General features: G+C 36.2%; 1 protein-coding gene across 2 annotated transcripts in view; it reads left to right on the top strand.

Annotated features, from left to right (window-relative positions):
- LOC124595567 (ubiquitin carboxyl-terminal hydrolase 31) overlaps positions 1–10230 on the top strand; it is a 368886-nt gene extending 358656 nt beyond the window's left edge. Inside the window, exons 11-12 of one of the 2 annotated variants that reach the window (XM_047134354.1) lie at positions 1743–1900; positions 6355–10230. In XM_047134354.1, the coding sequence (XP_046990310.1) occupies positions 1743–1900; positions 6355–6522 (326 nt within the window). In that variant the 3' untranslated portion in view covers positions 6523–10230. Of the gene's footprint in view, positions 1–1742; positions 1942–6354 lie in introns of both variants that reach the window. The other variant, XM_047134355.1, reaches the window with a different exon arrangement.
- The last annotated feature ends 4350 nt before the right edge of the window (positions 10231–14580 follow it).

Raw genomic sequence — 14580 nt, 5'->3', positions numbered from 1 at the left:
CAGTACTGGTAGCTCCGTGCAGCACCAGCTATGACATAGTGATGTCTGCTGAGAAACTCCATCCACCAAGCTGCCTGAGGAGTACCTCAACAAATTACAAGATACAAAACAAATATCTGAACTAATACAGGATATCATATACTTAAATGGCATTTGTGCAAGTTAACTATCGTAGAGATTAGGAAAAAAATTAGTTGTAATCATGCTAAAAAGTCCTGAATTTAATTTAGCCCACCCCATCTAAATGAGTAAGTGTGCTTTTATTTTCAGCATAATCTAATTCAAATATGAAACCTTACTCTAAGGATTATTCTTTTCAGTTCTACTAAAAATATTGGAACATCAATCATTTTTTCCTTTTTATTCACCGACGATTAACCTACTAAAAACAGTCATACCATTCCTGGTTTTCTTTTCAAAGCAACTGTGTTATGAATTATATTAGGTAAGTATGTAAATATAATTTTTGTATCATTATTCTTAATTATTATCATTATTATTATTATCATCACCACAATCATCCTCATCATTCTTAGTTTACTTTCAAAACAATATTTCTATATAATCATTTGTTGTTATACTTCCTTTCCAATTGAAACTTAAAATATACTGTATACAACAAGGTTGTGCTTAAAGGAACCCATCACATCAGACTGACTTCCACTAATTACAAAAAATAGTGCTCTCAACCTTTATGAGTGTACCACAATCTTCTGCTTATAACAACAAAAGGCTGCATTGCCATCTCAGTGAAAATACCATATATTTTGCATTTATGAAATCCATTTCTTTTACATATTTACCCAAAATATTTAATTCATGTGTGATATTTAGAGAAATGTTAAGTTCCTTTTGGTGTGAAACCATGAAATATCTCAACCATAAGCTATTTGGACATTGCTTCTTATGTGCCATATATGTAATCCATTCTTTAATTCAGTGGATCTGGCAAAATTAACGTAAGTTTGGCAGTCTTATCACCTGTAGAAAATTGTATGAAGCCAACCATATTATCATTCAAAATATTACAGACACTACAAATTCTGTTAACCCATACCAAATATACAAGGGGGAGGGTTCTTAAAAATATTTCAGCTTTTCCAAAAGCCCTTCTTTAAAAGTAGAAAACACCCCCCCCCCCCCCACACACACACTCACACACACACACACACACACACACACACACACACACACACAGCCAGCAAAGAGGAAGTTTTCTGCCGTGCTAATATTTTCTTTTCTTCTTTCTTCCTAATTGGTAGTATAATTGCCTAGTTATGAAATGTGCTTCTGTTTATTGTCCTTGAGTTCGTATGTCTTTGCTAGAACTATCGTTAAGACAGAAGGGTAACTATGCTATTAGGAATGTGCTTTCCACATGCTACTGTGCCTTTCATTTACTTAGTAACAAATAAGAAGCAATTGGAGTAGCTCTGAAAAACAGTGTGAATCTCTCCTGCATTGCCATTAAAAAGAAGTAAAGAAGCAGTTGCAGTCTCACACGTCTAGGGGAAAAAGTTTTAGTTTCTGTGATGTGCAGTATCAAAGTTTTCCTGATGGCACCAGTCGCTCTTAATTCAGATGCAAGTCCTACAATTTACTTTCACAGCCATGTGTAATGTAGCTTACAGTTTCTTTTTCTCTCCTCACCAGTACATAGAAAAAGTGTGTGCCATATTTACAAATCCCAAACCAGCTGTGACTTGCTTTGTTTAATTAAAGTTTTGCAACATTTGTTGCAGAATCGGAAGAAAATGCTGCGCCAAATTTCACTCGTGGTGCTCGTAACTACTCGACGCTGCAACCGCAACCGACAAACAAGCGTTCAGTGGCCACGGAGACGGAAGCCGACCATTACTCTGATGAGGATGCGCCACTTGCCTCTCCCAGGAGTGACTGGGTGAGGGTCAAAACAAACATGGGGCAGACGTAGAAAGAGGTGTAAGTGGTCGTATGTCACTACACTAACACCACTAACATTAAACAGTTGTGGTGGGTGTGTAATGTGGTGCAGGGGCTGCAAGCAGATAAACTGTGTCGTCACCACTTGCGTGAAATGCTGTGCTTGTCTGCAGTATGTTCTTGTTGTGTCATACTTTGCTTTCTGTCACCATTAATCTCAGTATTTACAAAACTACAAGCTGGAGCTTCTAAAACAACAGCAACATTTAATAGTAGAGCTACATTTTCTGTACATTATGTTAGCAATAAATACTACAATATGAAAAATTGCATTTTTTAACGGTTACGAGAACCATTAATATTTGTTAGGTTTTGTGCTATTCATTTACAGATTTGTTACAGAGTTGCATTTTTGAGGCTGGGTTAATACAGGTTGTTTCTTTTTTATAACAAAATACACTAGAGAATAACCGCACAAACTGGCTGCAATTAATGAAATCCACTCAATTTTTGTGCAATGGATATCTGTTTCCAAAATGAACAATGGCCTCAAAACAATGTACTGCAGGCCATCAGTAATGGAAATCACTGAGCCATAATAATAAATGGTGATCAATGTGAGATTGCTACAATTCTTAAAAAGAAATCAGGAAGTAGTATTACTTTCCAAGTAGAGGAACTATTTCATGTTTACTACTTACAGCAATCGATTTATGATCTGTTATCTTCTCCTTTACTTCTGCTAGAATTCATGGCTTCATTTGCCTTCATTACCACTTGGAATCATTTCCTGGCCCTGGAGATCTACAGCATGCATCTTCAGATTTATCAGAATTTGAATATGCTGGAATAATCAATAATGAGGTGTACTTTAGAGTAGTATATGTGTAACGTAGTTTTGCGTTGATCGCCTGTTCCATCAGTTTTTGGTAGAATGTTTTGTATATTCTGAATGAAAAAAAGTGACACTGGTGTAATATTGTACAATATTTCTTATGTATTTTATAAACAGGTTTGCAGGTGTTACGTCATATTCAGGTACAAAGATATATGTGTGTGGCTTTGAAATTTTTATAGGTTCAAAGATTTAAAACTAGTTCATTTTCAGTTTTAAAGTAGTTCATTTTCAGAGGTCTTGGTTGGATTCTAATGGTAACCAGTGTTAATTTTTGATTTAGGACTCAAATGAGGAATTAGTTTGACCTTAAATCAAATATTAACAATTGTTATCTTTGGAAACTAACTGAGATACTAGATGCACAACTTCAAAATCCATAAGTTAGGAATGTGACTCACAGGCACTGGAGCTCGTTAGTTCCTGTGACACAAGATGAGGATGAGGTGGAGGAGTGGATTGGGAGGGTGTGACAGAACAGAGGAAGGGGAGACTGCTGGGTAGAGGGTGTGAGTTAGTGGAGATGAGGCCAGGATTATGGAAATGAAGAATGTGTTGCAAGGATAACTCCCATCTGTGTAGTTCAGGGAAGTTGGTGGTATGGAGGAAGGATTGAAGCAGCCATTGAACTCCAGCATATTGTGTTCAGCAGCATGTTCCGTCACTGGGTGGTCAATCTGTGGCCACTGTTTACTGGTGACCAGTCATTCCGGCCTACAGGTGGTTGGCGGTCATACACACACACACACACACAGTATTCTGCCACCACCCGCCATACACAACATCCTGATAGTCACTGTGCCACTGAAAAAAATTGTGACCTTTATTTAACTTATAGTTTTCCTAAGATTAAACAACAAAATTTCAGTGTTACTGACTCTCAATCTAAAGGTTTATTAATTAAAATCATTTTACAAATAATTGCTGTCATTTCTTTGGAAACACTGTTTGTGCCTTTTCAGCTTGTTTGACCACATTTTCTATCTACTCTAAGTGAGCATACAGGGCATCTTTCTAATAGAAGAAGCAATACTGGTTTATCTTACGTAAACACTCTCCGACATTTGAAATAAAAGAATTGTAAGGCTAAAATATTTTGATCCTGTATTTCCTTTCTTTCCTGCTTATATATTCATTCCAGCTCCATTCTGTCAATAGTCTCGGCCTTCTCGGTACTGACCACCTCCTGAAACACACTACTCATCTCAACGTTGTGACCCGCTGTTGTTTTTGCATCTACGCTGATAGTATTGTATATGTTGCCTGTTGCCTCCACGGGCTCCTCGACGATATCTGCCACATATCCATGAACATCTGAAATTCTTTGGTTTTCCCTGTTTGTAACACAACTCTTCGTTGTAGCTTGTACTGATTTTCTTTCCTGTGTGACATGCATTGAATGTTACACCTTCACTTTCATCCTTCTCCTTCAAACCTATCATTCAAATTTCACTTTTAAGGTATTCAACTGTCTGATCTCCTTCTATCAAAATGTTGACAGAGTCACCGATATAGCTCAAAGATTGTGGAAGGGTTCTTGACATGTAGTTTAGTTTCTCCTTTCCTGTTACTCTCCCACCTGCTAATTTAATTTATCCAACTTGTTTCTGCAAACAGTTTTGTTGATTCCTTGGTGTATAATTCATCCAACTTTTTCATTATCTCAAATGCCATTTACCTTTCCCAGTTTCTGTTGTCCTCTCCCTCAATGTCAGCCTTGCCCAATTTTACAAATCACTACTTTATTGAATAACAATCTTCTTTTTAATTAACAACCACACTCTACTACCACACCAAGAATTTATTATACATAAGATAATTGCATCGATCTTTACACAGTGAACACACTTACAGAACTAATGTGCTGACCTTATCCCGTTCCTTGACAAATGATCATTCCCAGTAGAACGTCCTGTCTTCCAACACTAAATTATACTTATGAATGATTTGTTACTTTGGAATTGCCCAAGTGAGTGAAGGTATTCATAAGGTTGGTTGGTGTCTTTCCATTTTCCACCTGTGAAACAATCACTGTCATTTATAACACACAGTCAGCTGATACTGTCAATGTGTCATTTTCATGTTTTGCTCCTATTGTTGTAATTGTACAATTTCGTCATGTATGGAAGTCTACAACTGTATCTCTGTCATTTAGATATATAATTGCTGTTATAGAAGACTCAAGTGAGAACGACATTCCATACGTGTCGGTGATTTAAAGTAACATTGCTGCAGTAGGGCATTCATGCATAAACATAAAAACTCATTATATCTCACAGAACATTACTTTACACGGGTTGGTTCAACACTATTTGCCAACTACAACGCATACTACCATCTGCGACGCTTCATCTCACCCCACAAAGTGGCAGCATTCCAATATACTGTTAACAGAGCAGTCCAGCTACCGCTCTCTGAAATTAAACTCGAGCAAGGAATGGAAACAGTCATTGAAAATAACCAGAGCTGCTCATCAGGAGACACATTGAAACACTGAACAACGGTGATACACTCGCAGCATAAAAAATACATAGAGAATAACATAACCCACACATTCCCATTCCTCATCAATATTTCATATCAAAGTGTCATTGCCTTTAAATGCATAGGCATGAACATATCTTTCGCACCACTAACAGGACTGGCCAGCAATTACCTCATAGCGGCAAGACAAGAAACCCACTACACCATAGGGGTGTGTACAAAATGTAATGATTGTACTGTGTTTGTTTCTACATACCGCAGGCAGGTAAAACATTTTCACTAAAAAACACGAAATACGACACGTTAGAAGTAGTGACCCACCTGCAAGGAACAAAATACTCTGTTAATAAGACAAGTATCAATATTCTACATATTCATCCCAAAGTCAAATGTTCTAAATATAAAAACGCCAAAGCAAACAATCCAAGGCCATCATATATGACAACATTTGCAAATGCAATACTATTGTCTCCTTTTTCTAACAGTAGCCTCCATTATTAACCTTGGTCGTGGGCATCCCCCCCCCCCCCCCCCCCCCCCTCGCTCGTGCACACGCACGTTGCCATCTGCCATCTTTGCTTATTTATGTGTATAACAGTATGTGCATGTTATGTAAACTTGACAGTGAAAGAAACTGTTACCACTGGAAACCTTTACATTCACATTTCTGTTCATCTTTACAACCAAAGACCTACACTATATTTTGAGACTTTTACCAATATAATCTACTTGATGATGAACATTTAAAACACTGAAATTTGTTTATAATATATGTACCTTTTTTTTTTGCCAAAAAGGTCAGATGAGGTTCAAAGAAGCAGTTGTGCAAAAACTAATGTATTTGAGAGGTGAACAACAACAACAATGTGCTACTTTTATTGGCACAGTTTTCTGTTCATGTAATGAAACATAAAGACTTGTTTTAAATGATGCAGAGTACCATTTATATTAATTGTAATATTATTACTGAACTAGAGGTTTTTGATAAGTTATCTTTTGTCTTCAAGCTGAAATTTTTGTAACAGTTTGCTCAGATAATACAGTGCTCTTTCATTTACATCCCTTTTCTTCAGCCGAAGGAAGAGCAGAAATCAGCTGAGAACGAGGTGCCAGTAGAAGTGACACAGAAGGAGTGTGCTGAAGACCAGAGGCAGGATGTATCTTGTGAAGCTGGAATCCCCCCACCCCCACCGAGTGCAGATGTCCAGCCGCCTACAGTTGTCACGGAGTCGTGTGTGTGACAGGAGGAGGACTTCGTTTTTCCTCACATCACACTGGTGGCATCGTTTCCCTGTTTCATATTAAACATAAGTTTCTATAAGCAGAAGACACTTGTACAATCTGCTTCGAGGCTGCTGTGAGGACTTTTATGTGGGCCTGAAATTGCTCTGTTTAACAGGGAAACAAACCATTACACCTAAACCGTTACTCGTCGTCGGTTATCGTGTTATAGGCTTCTCATTACGCGGCATATTTGCTTTAATGGCAGTTACCTCACTGAATTCCAAAGTACAACTATCATGAAGTTCTATTTTAGATGCCTCTCAAAAGTAATACTGAATGCATATCATGATGTATTTTCAAGTGTAATATTCCTATTGCACAGTTGTTTATATTTCAAGATCTGTATATGATGTAGTGCAATTACAGAATTTTGTAAGTATGAAAATAATACAAAGTAAACATTTAGTTTGGAATACAGAGGAGATTCTTTAACAATGTTTCAGATCATTATAGAGATGCTACTTGAACATGGATCATATTCCACAGTTTGTTTTGATATTTGTACTGCAGAGAAAAAGCTCTTCAGCTAATACATTAAGATCAGATTAATTGTGGCTTTCTAAAATGTATTCATTTTTTTTTTAAAAGCATGTCAGCCATTTGTAAATTGAAGCAGAAAATCAAGTTAGAGGCAACCACCATGGTTGCTAAAATGTTAGCAGTTGAGCTGGTGACTTACTTAAGGTAATTTCTTGGTGCAGTTTATGGATGGCTGGTTTACATGTTCTGAAATTAGCAGTGTGTTTGGAGATACTTGCACCAATATTGATGCACTTCATCCATAAAAAAATTAGTTCAGACAAGAATTATTACCTTCACTTTGTTAACTTTTTAATCAATTTATAACATACTGATGGAATGCCGAAGATTTTTTTGTAGATTTTATAAACAATGCAGACAAATGTGACTTAGTCAAGTAACTGAAACCATAACCACCTATCAGAAACTGATGCAACAGTTGTGTACTGGAATTTTCAACTATCTGTTATTGTGATTAAGTTATCCTTGGGAGGGGGGAGCAAGTGAGAGAAAGAGAAAGATTATAATTCAGAAACGTGGATGGAAAAAAAAATAGGAAGATGATGCAAGTGATGGCAGCTAACCGAAGATGTATCGAAATTAACCAAATGCTGTTGCATTTGTATTTCTGTAAGGGAATTTGTTTATGGTGTCAGGTATTTTGTAATGAGGACATTAATGTATCTTTCTTAGAATTTTTTTTTTGTGTTACAGATTTTTATTTTTGCAATAAGAGGCATATGTTTAGTTTTACATACATGTAGCAAGAAATGTAATTTATTGTCGATTACAAGTTTTGTCAATGTCAATAAACAGAAACTTTATTACCTGGTATAGTATACCTCATATTATCAAAAATTTCAGAAATTTTCATGGAAAGTGTATTAATATTTCTCAGCATTCATATAAAATACTGATTATTTGTTTTACATGTTTGAAATACTTGGTGTTGTTTACATATTTATATTATCAGTTGCACTTAAATTGTCATGGGTGAAATTACACATATTTAAAAAGAAGTCCTTGACTAAAGTAATGTAGCTTAAGACAAAAAATCAGCTCTCCCACATTAAAAAAAGAAAGAAAAAAAAACATACGTTGGTCTATACAAAATCTGCACTCCCCCCTGCTACCTCCCAAGAAGGAGGGTGATACAAGCTTTGAAGAAAAGTAATTAATACCACCTCTCCTACCCCTCAGCCCCATTCTTCTTATCCTCCTGATCCATATTCTTTTATCTCCACTTCTTGTGCACAAGATCTGATAACTCATTATTTTCTTCCACTTGGTGCTGTACTCCAGTTTCACATCAATATAAGTAGTTCTGGTGTCCAACAACTTTTCTGCAGTTATGTTGAAAGAAGTACACATTCATTTATAATTTAAAATGGCATATGATCATAAGACATTTCACAGAATTTAACTGTAATGTCTATTACGTAAAACACAACACAGTATTATACATGTGCAATCAGAAACACCATTCTCCCCTACCTTTTCATGGGGGTCTGAATGTGACAGTTACTTTGTAAGTTCTACATAGCCAAGCAAGATAATGAGTTCTTTTGTTTTGCAAATGAACATCCCTTCCTTGTGAGAAAGAGAGGAAAAAATGGAAACAAAATTTGTGGGAATAGCAAAAATGAAGGATGAGTCACAATTGAGAGAAATAGATGGGAGAGTCATGACAGTAGGCTTAAAATGTTTTTCAGTGGTCTTTTGGTTGGATAATTGCACATTGATGGCAAATAAATTATGTAGCAATTCCTGAACGATATCTTTTAACATTTCAGTGTGTCACGTCCTTTAATTCACAACTCTTGAAAAATGAAATTGAATACTAGGAGATTGACATTTTCTGTCCCTGTTTTTGTGACATTACATTTTTTGTACACACTTATTGTTTTTCTTTGCTTGGTCATGAAACTCAACATTATGTACCATTTAGACCTTTAAAGTGAACAGGTAGTATGTTTGCATCAGAGACATATTTATTTCTCTCCAATTTGTGTAGAGAAGTGTATAATTTATTGTTGATTCTGAAATAGTGAACACTTCTGGCAACTGGAACCTGTAATGAAACCACATGTTTGTTGTCATTAGTCATTCTGGAAACACGACACTGGCAAATCTGTGCTCATGAACTTCACAGTGTACAGTAGAGATATCTAAGCTGCCCTCTTTTCTTATCCTAACAATCTGGTATGGTTCATGTCATCGACAAAACTCGTTTCACTTACTGGAGCACAGTCGGCCAAAATTTTCTATAATTTTTCTGTGTATTATTGTGTTGTGATGAGATGTTGGGCATAGTTGGCCGAATGATGTAAATATTTGTAAATAAATGTAAAAAGACATGTAATTAATTTGCTGATGATACCAGTTAGTAATTACTGATTTATTTCCTAGTGTGAGCTATACATTTTGCGTTCCATGGTGATTGCATCCAAAGTATTATACAACTAGTATCAGCTTGTGATATACGTTATTTGCCTCTCAGTTTTTGGTATAATTAGATGAGACATGCTCATATGCCGTCAAATTGAATCACCTAATTAATTGATGTATCAGTCTCCCATCACACACTTGCATATAATTTTGGCACTTGATGCTGCAATCGTCTTATGACATGTAACATTCCAAGCCAGTTGGACATAAATGTAAAATGTAAGAGAAAAAATTTATTTCTTTTAGAACACTACTTATCCTTATCGTCTCATTGACTTGCACCAGATAATTTAACATTCTGCTTCTTCCAGCAGCATGATTACCACTGACTGTTTGTTCCACAACAATATTAGTCCTCATAGTTCATAGGCATACTGCAATATCCCTTGTCTCTATCTTTAAAGTTTTTTGTGGACTGTGTCTACACCATCTTTTATTTCATGTTTTATCTGCATCTTACAATGCACACTATTTAAAACACATTATATGGTTTTGCTTTTTAATTAACACATTTCTTTCATTTTTGCCCAAGCATCCGTTTCCACGATCATCAACCAGCTGTTTGAGACATTGATATTATTACATTACTTCTTAGCTTACTAGTGAAGAGAAATTTACAATTTTGTAAACTGTTCATTCTGTAATTCGTGATTTTTCTTTACCGAGCGAGGTGGCGCAGTGGTTAGACACTGGACTCGCATTCGGGAGGACGACGGTTCAATCCCGCGTCCGGCCATCCTGATTTAGGTTTTCCGTGATTTCCCTAAATCACTCCAGGCAAATGCCGGGATGGTTCCTCTGAAAGGGCACGGCTGACTTCCTTCCCCATCCTTCCTAATCCGATGAGACCGATTACCACGCTGTCTGGTCTCCTTCCCCAAACAAACCAACCAACGGTGATTTTCTTTAATTTTTTGCAGTCAAAGTGGAAATGTAATGCGCAGGCTTTTAGCTGTTGTCTTCCTTTGCTCTTTTGCACCTTTATGGCCCTATCTTTCATTATTAATACCTCCTATGTCAGCTGTTGGAAATTTACCGGATGTCAGTGCTCTGCAGGAAAGTTTGAATCTTCACTCGTAACCATAATGTGACTTTTGATAGCATAAAAACTGAATATTGCATTGCTGATATACCCCTTTGTTGTAATTAGCCCATATTTATTTCAGTATGAGGTACTTTGTTTTGATAGTAAAGCTGTTGTAAGAAAGTAGTACACAGATGCGTTTCTAGCACAGATATTACTGTTAATCCTAGCCAGTTAGAGGCAACTACAGAACCATCTCTGACAACAATTACTAAATGAAACTGGCTGATCAGGAGCTATGGTATTATTTTAGTCTTGATCTGTTCAAAACTTTCTGTAACATTCTTGCAGTAGTGCATAAATACAGACATTTGGTATTTGAGAAACAATTTTTTCACCCTTTGCATAGTACTGTTTTCTAATCCTTTCCCGTTTTGCTTTCTGGGTGTATTATAATGCTGGCTGATTAACAGCGTCTTCTGTAGACACAAAATAAAGCTTTTGAGACTTTAGTTGTATAAATTGATGATTCTCTTAATCATTCCAAAAATGATTTGCCTATATTTATATTTGTAAAACAGATTTTTCATGTATTATTGTACATCATATTAGGTATTTGGCAACTATTTAACTATAAATTGCTGTGAATTGAAGAATAAGACATTAAACATTTTACCGAGCAATGCAATGAGAAATAAAATGCCGATGGGACAACTGGAAAAACCATGTCCTGCTGTCATTTCTTTGGTTTTTTCACAATTTTACTAAATCACTACAAGAAAATGTCGTAACTTCTAACACTATGTCAAAACAGGCCTTGTAAGGAATCTCTAATCAGTGTGCTGTTGATAGAGTTACAAAACACAATCACAGCAAACCTCACCATTTTCCGATGCAAATCACTGCTGTTACTTTTCAAATATATCAGTCTTTCAAACAGCGTTTCTTCTAGCCTATGGTTCCAAAGTCTTGAACATTATTTAAAAATCATCATCCAAGGAAGAGAGATTTCTCATGTGTATCATTTTAGCATCCTTTGTAATTTAAGAAATGCATCTTAGGATCAGAATCATTCTAATATTTTGTTTGAAGTTGTGACATAAGCAGTACATTCTATCACAGTGAAAGGTTTGTAACCAGTTATGGATTCTGTGTGCAAAAATGGGCAGTTGTCGTAGGTACACTTGTAACTAATACATGTATTTTTCATTTCTAAAAATAAAATGTAAATACCGTGTAATTTTTTGTTAAAGAATCACTTCTGGTTATTATTCTCTCTGGTGTTAAAAAAAAGAAAAGAAAACAAAAATATTCTCTTCCTTGTCACCACCGCATATCAAAACTTGGCATTGTATGGATCTTCTGATTATTTGTCACTAGATCTGAATTGTTCTTCCTGGTGTTTTTCCCACACACATTGCACCTGTGGCATCATGTACTTCTTTAGTGTGTTCCTGTGCTATTTTAGTGAGCTACTGTGTATTTACTTCACTTTATGCAAACCTATTTCTCTGCTACAAATTTAATTGCTTGATCCCCTTGTTTCCTTGTAATACTGTGTAATTGTTGAGGGTTCCTGAAGATAACACTGTTCTGTGAATCTATGTTTGCACATTAGTAGTTGGCATTTACCACTGATACCCTTCTTCCCTTTTTCCTGCAGGAGATAGTATTTGACATCAACTGAAGTGTAACAGTGTGCTGGACAGTTCTCCCCCTTCCTGTGTTTTCAGAATTCATTCCTGAGCCAGTAAAGGCCCAAGTGACACAAGCTGCTGCTCGTGGGTTCAAGCTGAGAGGGCTGCCAGTGGCACCATAGCTTTTAAAAATCTTACACAGGACATACTGCAGTTAGTAGTGAAAACTGACATGGGTGAAAGTGTAGGAGGGAAAAGGGACACCAAATGGTAAGTTGCTTGTGTGGAAAAATGTTCTTGAACCGGTCCTGTTCATTCTATTACCGAAACTGCAAACACTCATTGCTGGCAGCTTAATACAACTGCGCAATTTTAATACGTCAAGCCAGCATTGCTTACAATCTATCATTTTTTAAATTTATATTGGGTACTGTATTAAGTTTTCATTGTTTGCAAAGTGACTGTCCCTTCGCAGATGGCAAAGCTTGTTCAACACTGTCGGTTGAACAGAAGAGGACAATTGAACACTATAAATTAGAAAGGGTCTAAGTGCCAAAAATAAAGAACTGATAAAGGTTGATAAACATATTTTATTTCAATAGAAGATTAGTCAACAGAAAATGGAATATATTTTGTGACAGACAATTTGTATGAATGTGTTATGAAAGAAAATAATCAAGAAAATTCACTGTTCCAATAGAAAAATCTATTTGAAAAGGGGTATATGTACCATTTTGACTAACATATACAAAGGCCTTATCTCCAAACACCCTTGCAATCATTGTCCATATTTACAGCAAGATAAGGACGTTTCGCCCTACTAGATGTTATTAATATTTCTAGATCGTGTGGTGCAGACATCTTAATGACACGCTTCCTCTTCTCAATTATAGCAAAGTCACGGTTGCAAGAAAGAAACAAAAGACTGTTATCAACAAACTTATGACTGATTCTATTCAAGCAACATTTTGCAGAAGAGTAATAACCATCATCTTACTTTTGTTTTGTACGATACAATTATCAGTCCAAATTACCAGCTTTCTCTTATTGGAGGTAAGAAGGGAAATAGCTTTTAGCATTGAGGAATTAATTTCCTTGTCGCCACATCCAGTAACTCTCTTATTTCAAAGACACATGTATGCATATTCAGTGTCACAGAGATGAACACACCATGTTCAGTATCACAAACATGAATACAAATACTGAAACAGGACAGTTGACAGTAGCAGAGCATCTCAAAATGTGTCAGTAAAGGGATATAAAATACCTTCTGTAAATTGGCTGTGATCACACGTGTACCAGTACTAGGTGTCTGTGACAAAATTCTATCTTCATGTAATGCAGTCATTCCCTTTTTTGGTGACACTCAAGGGCTGCTTTGTGTTGGGTGTTGCTTGGGTCACACTTAAAATTTGGCATGCAGTAAGTCACAAGTACTAAAAGTATCCAGTCTGATCAGTCCAAATGTCAAATTAGGAAAATTCTTGAATGTGTGAGCATATTATTGTAATTTTCATACCTGAGTATTGGACAGTAAAATAGCCTCGAATCATTCAAATCTAGACTTAATCACTGATTGCTCTCTATTTTAATGATTTTCTTTTACAGGAAAAGATTTGATGTGTTCACATATTTGCTTCCTCACTTCCTGTGAATACATTCTTGGTGCACTGTGTTGTCCCCTGTTATCAACATAAATGTATTCTCCTTTTTCTCTTGCAAGACTTAGATATGTTTGTGAGGCAGTAAAAAAAACAACTAAAAAATTTTACGATGGGCTTGTACATGACTATCGTTACCATCTGGAACAGCGTAGTAGCTTGTATTCGTAGGAGATTTTCTGCAGGGCATCGTCATATTTTCCATGCCATCTTCTCTTTACAACACCTAGCTGCATATGACCAAGAAGAAATGTTTTCTGTTGCTCCAATGTGCATTTGTAGAAATCCAAAAACAATTGTTAGTTGAATTCGGCTGACAAAGCATAACATTCTTCGTTTCACTTGTAGTAGTAGTAGTAGTAGTAGTAGTAGTATTGTTGTTGTTGTTGTTGTTATCTGATTGCAAGATTGAAAATACAGATGTAGGTTATGGTAGAGGTATAAATATAACTTTCACTTACATGAGCTTTTGAGGGCTGTTTTGCTGGCACATCTTTCTGTCTGGAGTTTTTGTAGGTTTGTCCACTGTTCCTTAGTCTCTTCCTTTCCCTGGAAACACTTTCAGAACATCTCTTTCTCCTTTTTAGAATGTTAACATCACCACTGGAAGACATTTTGTACTACATGCAGTAAACACAGTGCTACCAGCTGGTGAGAACAAGCAGGGATTGAACCCTTACTTGCTAACTGTACCACTGGAGATACAGCACCTGCCATATTCTGAGG

Source organism: Schistocerca americana, chromosome 2, assembly GCF_021461395.2.
Source record: "Schistocerca americana isolate TAMUIC-IGC-003095 chromosome 2, iqSchAmer2.1, whole genome shotgun sequence".
Taxonomy (NCBI): Eukaryota; Metazoa; Arthropoda; class Insecta; order Orthoptera; family Acrididae; genus Schistocerca; species Schistocerca americana.
Note: the sequence above shows the minus strand (reverse complement) of the source record. Positions and strands in the feature narration are given on the sequence as shown.